This window comes from Mytilus edulis, chromosome 4 (genome assembly GCF_963676685.1).
Source record: "Mytilus edulis chromosome 4, xbMytEdul2.2, whole genome shotgun sequence".
Taxonomy (NCBI): Eukaryota; Metazoa; Mollusca; class Bivalvia; order Mytilida; family Mytilidae; genus Mytilus; species Mytilus edulis.
Window position 1 is genome coordinate 96,715,747 of NC_092347.1, and position 8,327 is coordinate 96,724,073.

The following is an 8,327-nucleotide window of genomic DNA, read 5'->3' on the forward strand; positions in this document are numbered from 1 at the left end:
TTTTGCACAAGAAATTAAATTTCTCATATTAAGTCACAAAATTTGATCTTAGTTTTCAAACAAAAAAAGGCTTTACAAAATTATTTTAATAAAACCAGAGACCTGTAATACTATTATTATAGGTCTCTGGTAAAACATTTAATTTTCAATTCCCATGAGCGTCGGGTATTCGTGTCACGTATTCCCATTAAACAAAAATCTTACGGTAGCCATTAATCAATTAAAATATTCAAACTAATTTGACCACTGAATATACAGAAGGTGTCGACACTTTAGTTGTTAACTATCACATGTCAAATTGGTGAAAACAATAGAATTGGGTGATATCAGAGACATTTATTACATACCTCTTGCGAAATTAAAAGATTTTTTAGTTTCATTCAAATAATAATAAATAACGAATAAATTTCAAACAACCATTTATTTTAGCCAGAAACATACATACCTGTATATATGTCTCTGTTTTAGCAAGGATTTGTATTACTATACAAAACCTTGGTTTTAGCAATACATTGTATTGATAAAATGCCTGTAAAGTATAAGCAATGGTGCCAAAAGTTGTTAGCGAATATTACAGCGTTTCCGGAACCATTAAGATATTGTTGTTTTAACCATTAAATACATTTAAAAGGCACACGTCTAATTTAGGTTGGACATAATTCTTGTGTCAACACTTAGGCACACTTTCTGTTTTCTTTATAATAAAATGGCGACACGTCTTGATAGCTAGTTACTCATTACAATTAAGCACATTCATAAATGTGTTATGGGTTCATCTATGGATTCATGTAGTGTTGTTATATTGAAGTAATTATCTTTTTCACATATTTAAAAAAAATCAACATGTAAATCTAATGAACATTTATTTTTATTAAATATCTCTTTCTATATTCTATTTTTATTAATATCATATCTCTGTTTTTATAAGTGAAATTGTTTGTGTTTTGGGGATATGTTTTGATTATTTATTTTTTTTTTGGGGGGGGGGGGGGTATTCTTTTGATCTTTTGATCTCTCGACTCTCCTATTTGTATTTTGTGTCATTATACTCCAGCACGGACGTTTTTAAGATTAGCTCCTTTCATCATACCTCCCTCTCAGTGCCTTCGTGAATTGGTTTTAGAGAATGGAGTATCTATCTAGAAAAAGTTGAACGTTAACATATATACTTCTTAATGTTTAACAAAATGAAATTCATAAAAAACACTGTCGATGTAAACAAAAACTTGTTAAATGGTAATTTTGTCTCAGATTAAATAAATTTGATTCCAATCGATTTTCGAAACTTTATACTTCAAGTATATACTATCCTTAACCTAAATTATCTCTGCGCCAGAAGTTGCATAAGGCTTCCACGCACTGCGATTTCACTATATACAATGTTTCATCACTTAAGATTATTGAATTTGATATAAAAAAAAAATGATTCTTTGCTCCAGACTTAATATCATAGACCCAAAATGCAGATGTTTAAATATTTGTTTTTATCTTAATAATTTATTAAAAAAAAATATTTTTGCTTGAAAAATAATTTAGTTACAATATTAATTACTCTCATCATTATTAATTTATATTTTTATTGGTCTTTTGAAAAGGAAACTAAACATATGTTTTTTATTTTATTTTGTATTTCAAAATTATATTTTGTGAAAAGATGACAAAGTGCCGCGCTTGGGGTATTAGCTTGGGTTTGTCAGGAGTATGTTATTTGGGTCTGCCAGGTGTATGTTAGCTTGGGGTATTCAGACGGAGGTCCCAGGTTCTGTTGATTGTCATGTAAACAGTTTTTATTGGTCGGATGTAGTTATTTCCTGTCCCTTATTTAAAACCGATTTCACCTTTGTTTAATTTACATACGTGTTTCAGATATTCGACAATCAACATCCTAGTATATTCCTTCAGGTGAGTTTTTTTTCCATTTTGATCATTTTCTGTTGTCTTTTCTCTTCATTAAGAGTTTAACGTGTCCCCTTTATATTGACAGAAACAGATTTTTTTTTTAAATTTCCAAAACATATAATACGTATTATATGTCTCTGTTATTATTAAAACATTTTTGTATTTGTTTATCAATCTTTCATATATTTGTTTTAAATAATGTATATATATAATTGTTCTACACATTGAAACTTGAACAAAATAGTTGAAGATAATAACCAAAATACTATACGCATTATCTAAATAAGTTTTAAAGAGATTGTATTTTATTCAAACAAGGATCCTTGATTCAAATAAATTGAAGTTTTTAACATTTTGAAATGTTTTGCACTCGTATCTCTTATTTTGTACTGCTAACATAAAAAGAAGGAAAATACAGCAACAGGATAAAAATAATATATGTAAGTCCTCTTTTAACCCTTGCATTGTTCGAGAACTGCACTTTTCGCACGCTCTTAAGTCAAAATAATCTTTGAATCTAAAATGATTGTGGGAAAATCAATAACTTGAAAACATAATTGATATGTAGGTAGCCGAATTTTCTATTTCAGATTTTGAGGTTGTAATGTTACAAAATCTGGTTCCATTATTCAAAGTGGCAATATGGAACAACAAAATTTATAATCGTGTCGTAAATATGTTAAGTTTTAGTTTTATATAAAAGAAAAGCATCATAATTATAAAAGAGTAAGGTTCAGAGATATTGTCCAACTGTGATAAACCATAGAAACAGCTTCGTTTTTTTCCTTCGTTCCCTTTAAATTTGAAGTTGCCGTAATTAGGTTTAATAAATTTATTCATAAAGTAAATTAGTGATTCAAAATCAACATGATACAATTATCAAATAATTTTGATAAATAACACTCTTTAATTTTATTGACCACGCAGAGAAATATACGTTTCTGGTCCCAGATAGTATTCTATTCCAAGAGCCTGATAATAGCGGTACATTAATTTGTTATCTATCGAATTGTCGCCAACTTTTTTTTATGTAAAATGCAACTCGACATTTAGACGATATTAAAAAAGAACGAAAACAAAGAAGAATCAAGATCCCTAAAAAGAATTGCAAAAAAAGATAGATTTAACCAGAGACATATATATATGTGTATATATGTCTCTGATTTAACTTAATAGAACTTGCTACACGTTTCAAAGTCTTATAGTATTTTTGTAATTTACATATCAATATAAACATATATTTTGTATTTTCTATAGGTTCTTTATATCCAGCCATTATGGATCTTCCATGCGACAGTTTCTTCCAAAAGTGTGACGACATGATGGCAGCCTTATTTGATGATGACGATTCTGGTCTTGGGATGGACTTTGATTTCAGAAATGTAAGTGATTATCATACTAATATTGGATGTTCTCAGGATAGTAAAACACCGACTTAAACGTAGTCTGAATATTTTTTTGAAATTCACAGGACAACTAAACAAATATAGAAAAAAAAAGATATGACAACTCTCTAAAAGAAATCAAACGTCACAGAATTGACCAATTATAGGTCATCGTACCGCCTTCAACAATGAGCAAAGCCCTTAACGCATAGTCAGCTATAAAAGGTCCCGAAATGGCAAATGTAAAACAATTCAAACGAGAAAACTAACGGCCTAGTTTATGTACAAAAAATTGCAATTCGTAATGTAGAATCAAGTTCATATTACAATAAAAAGGAATCAAGTTCATATTACAATAAAAAGGAATCAAGTTCATATTACAATAAAAAGGAATCAAGTTCATATTACAATAAAAAGGAATCAAGTTCATATTACAATAAAAAGGAATCAAGTTCATATTACAATAAAAAGATAAAATGAGAATTGTTTTGTCTTTAGATTTACTAGAAAAATCTATGTTTCCACACATGACTTTACTTCGTAACATTGAAAATAATATCACAGCATACCAACCAAGTATCAATACTTTAAACTCTGAATAAAAAAAGCAAATATTACATAAAATGAAAAAAAAGAGTCAATGAAACAACTAACTTTAATAATACCATCTAATAAAAATGAAAATAACAAATACTAGTACTTGAAGACCATGGAGATTTAGAGGACATAGACATTTAAGCGCCCTGACTGAATGAAATATACGGTTCTTCAGTTGAAAAACCCTCTTACGAGAAATTAATGAGTTTCAGATTTAAAATTAAAACAATAACCTATTTACATATGCTTTAAGTTTACGCTATAAAACTTAATATAATAATATCCTTTTATTTTCTATTAGGATGGCGCCATTTCACCAGCCAAGCCAACAGACAAATCACAGAAGCGTCAGAGGAGGTTCTCTCCAGAAAGTGGTACCTACAGCAAACAGAGCCATGATCTTAAAACAGCTAGATCGGAGGTAGGTATCGTTACTAAGTAACTACACTATTTGTAGAATGAATATAGCAGCATATATTTTTAAAACCGAATTGTTTTTGGGTTGCATTATTTTTCACCAAATTTTAAGTTTACTTCAACTCTGATGCTGAATTATATTTTTTAAGAGCTATTAATACATGATAGTAAATGCATTTTTTACATTGTAGACCCTAGCTACTGAACCTATAGCAGATGGTGACATGATTGGAGACGGTTCCAGGAACTGTCGTCTGCCTACAGTGTTTGATTCCCGCCATGACCTCAAATGTATTTCAGCAGATACGGTAACTATAAATAAATTATTTGAAATCGTTATAATAATTAAACCATAATTTGGGAATCAGTTTTTTGACATATTTGCCACTGGAAATTGATCAACTAGCAATCATTGAATTTATCGATTAAACATTACGAGTCATTTTCTATTATAATAAATGGAACAGTTACATATCTAAAGATGAATTTAATGTTTTGTCAAAGTTTTAATGACATGGCACATATAACCTAAATAATAATTTACTGTATTTTTGTAACAGCTAGCCGACGTCATTAGAGGTTCACACAACATTGGTAACTACTCCATCATTGACTGCAGATATCCGTACGAGTTTCAAGGTGGACATATAACAGTAAGTTTTTATATTTGTAATATTTATCCATATAGTTTCCTTGTTCAGGAAGAAATATCGTTAGAAGTTCTTACAAAAAGTGAACATGCATATAGAATAGAATAGAATCAAATATTTATTTTCCCAAATACAGGGCTAATAAATGGTAACCCTAATAAATGGCATAAAATCAGATACATTTTATTAACATAATTGGTAATCACAACAATAAATCACAGTGTTCATGTAAATATATATTTTGTATATTGGCATTGGTCAGGATCAGAGCAAAAAACTATAAATATATTGTGAATAAAAGAATAAAATTACATGATATTAATTCATAATCCCTCCCCCTGGATCCACCACGTATAAAAAAAAAAGAAAGATGTGGATATTCCTCAATGAGACATCAAGTCAAAACGAGACTAAAACTCAAGTGACAGCTAGAGATCAATACTGTCTCCTATAATAAATAAACACATGTCTATTGAATATGTCAAATTCTAAAACGCTCCGAAACTTTTTTTTTTTTAATTAATTTTAACATATAAAATTGAGAATGGAAATGGGGAATGTGCCAAAGAGACAACAACCCGACCATAGAAAAAAACAACAGTAGAAGGTCACCAACAGGTCTTCAATGTAGCGAGAAATTCCCGCACCCGGAGGCGTCCTTCAACTGGCCCCTAAACAAATATATACTAGTTCAGTGATAATGAACGCCATACTAATTTCCAAATTGTACATACACGCTCCCGACCTAAAACTGGAGTGATCATGAACGCCATACTAATAGACTAATAACACCTATCAAAACTCAATTAACACCCATTCACGCTTTCTTCAAATGATATAAATAAAAGCCTGCTGTATTTGTTTTGTATGTATGAGTTGTTCCTATTGTTGTGCTATGTCGTAAAATGACAAATTAACATTTTAGAATGCAGACAACATGTTTAAGCCAGAAGACCTCAGCCGTCTGTTTACCAGCACATCGCCTTCAGTGTTGATCTTTCATTGTGAATTTTCCATTGAAAGAGGTCCAGCTATGTAAGTACCATTTACAATGTATACACGTAGACTTGCCTATGTAGTATTTATGAATGCACTTGCTACTTAATTGTAACGCTTTGAATTGACCAGCAACTAATAACAACCCTGCAACATAAATCTTTTGCTTTCTTATTCCTTTGAAAACTTTAAAAACAATCTTAATTCACCTCTTACAGCTAGTTAAACTATCTTTTCGGAAAATAAAGTATTTCCCCAAAAGAAGCATTTCTTATCACTAAAGTTTTTGTCGATGTATTGATATGGGAAGGACATTAATTAATTCTGAGTGAGTTTGAATAATAAGTTTCCGGATTTCCCACCAATAATCTCATTGCTAAACAAACTTTCTTTAAGCCTACGAAATTATAAAAAAAACAATCCAATAGCCATCACTTTTTGGTAACATCTCCGTTGGTTATATAACATTCAGAGGTTTTGTTTTTTTGGGGCCAACAATATGATATTTTTTTTAATTACAATGTAGTTACTAACTTTTTATATTTCATGTAACATTTGTTTTCAAATTGCAACTCTCTTTTATAAATTGTCCTTTTTTTTTCTTTATAGGTGCCGCAATCTTCGACAGAAAGACCGAGAGACCAACGGTGATAACTACCCTCATCTGTTTTACCCTGAGATATACCTTCTACAAGACGGTTACAAATCATTCTATCAGACATACCCAGTAAGTTAATATACATTATTAAATAGATCTTTTTTTAAAGTATACTTTAAATATATAATCTAAGTGAAATGTAATTTTTAAATAAAGATAACAGTTTAATGTATTCTCCGGTCAGTCTTGATACTAGAAATGTTTTGGACTGGCCATTCTCAAAACTGACAATAAAAATTAAAGGAATTATGATTAATATAATGCCAAACTGGTTCCCGAGTAAAGTCCAGAAGTCATTAAATGAGCAAAACAAAACCCTTTATACACATGAATGGATACTGTACATAAAAATAAATTAAACTGAAAGCTAAATCTTAAGGCAATGTAAATTTAAAACTTCTACCAACAAGAATGTGTCCAAAGTACACGGATGCCCCACTCGCACTATCCTTTACCATGTTCCATGGACCGTGAAATTGGGTAATAATCTAATTTGGCATTAAAATTAGAAAAATTATACTATAGGGAACATATGTACTAAGTTTAAAGTTGATTGGACTTCAATTTTATCAAAAACTACCTTGACCAAAAACTTTAACCTGAAACTTCCACTTTCATTTTCTATGTTAGTGGACCGTGAAATTGGAGTCAAAAGTCTAATTTGGCTTAAAATTAGAAAGATCATATCATAAGCAACAAGTGTACTAAGTTTCAAGTTGATTGAACTTCAGCTTCATAAAAAACTACCTTGACCAAAAACTTTAACCTGAAACTCCCACTTTCATTTTCTATGTTCAGTGGACCGTGAAATTGGGGTCAAAAGTCTAATTTGGCTTAAAATTAGAAAGATCATATCATAAGCAACAAGTGTACTAAGTTTCAAGTTGATTGAACTTCAGCTTCATAAAAAAACTACCTTGACCAAAAACTTTAACCTGAAACTTCCACTTTCATTTTCTATGTTCAGTGGACCGTGAAATTGGGGTCAAAAGTCTAATTTGGCTTTAAAATTAGAAAGATCATATCATAAGCAACAAGTGTACTAAGTTTCAAGTTGATTGGACTTCAGCTTCATCAAAAACTACCTTGACCAAAAACTTTAACCTGAAACTCCCACTTTCATTTTCTATGTTCAGTGGAGCGTGAAATTGGGGTCAAAAGTCTTATTTGGCTTTAAAATTAAAAAGATCATATCATAAGCAACAAGTGTACTAAGTTTCAAGTTGATTGGACTTCAGCTTCATCGAAAACTACCTTGACCAAAAACTTTAACCTGAACGGACAAACGGACGAACGGACGCACAGACGGACGGAGCCACAGACCAGAAAACATAATGCCCCTCTACTATCGTAGGTGGGGCATAAAAACATATATGAGCTCTTTTATGAACTCCGGAAGATATGTGTAGATATTTGAATGATGAAGATGGCTTTCATAAAAAAAAATTTGGAAGAATTGTCTCTAAGTTAAAATTTTGCACCGATTATATATTTCATATGCTCCGTCGTACTTAATCTCGACAATTATTCGATACATTTGATCGTTTTTTACAACATCCATTATATTTTCTCCTTTTTTTTCAGGAACTATGTACTCCAGAAGGCTACCTGCCAATGCTTGATAAGAGTCATGCCTCTGACTTACGCCACTTCCGTGTAAAGTCCAAGTCATGGTCTGTTGGTCAGAAGAGTAAACCAAAGAAGTCTGTCCGTTTGTTCGATTGA

General features: G+C 30.7%; 1 protein-coding gene across 1 annotated transcript; it reads left to right on the top strand.

Moving 5' to 3' along the window:
• Positions 1–3,153: 3,153 nt before the first annotated feature.
• LOC139521628 (M-phase inducer phosphatase 1-A-like) lies at positions 3,154–8,327 on the top strand. The gene is made up of 7 exons (XM_071315107.1): positions 3,154–3,281; positions 4,183–4,302; positions 4,490–4,606; positions 4,859–4,951; positions 5,874–5,983; positions 6,554–6,671; positions 8,187–8,327. Exons 1-7 carry the CDS (start codon positions 3,177–3,179, stop codon positions 8,325–8,327), a joined length of 804 nt encoding a protein of 267 aa, XP_071171208.1. The 5' UTR covers positions 3,154–3,176.

Excerpts from the sequence above, each read along its gene's own strand:
- LOC139521628 (XM_071315107.1), top strand. The coding sequence starts at position 3,177 with ATGGATCTTCCATGCGACAGTTTCTTCCAAAAGTGTGACGACATGATG. Across the intron at positions 4,303-4,489 it reads TTAAAACAGCTAGATCGGAG|ACCCTAGCTACTGAACCTAT; the intron begins GTAGGTATCGTT and ends TTTACATTGTAG. Across the intron at positions 4,607-4,858 it reads AATGTATTTCAGCAGATACG|CTAGCCGACGTCATTAGAGG; the intron begins GTAACTATAAAT and ends TTTTTGTAACAG.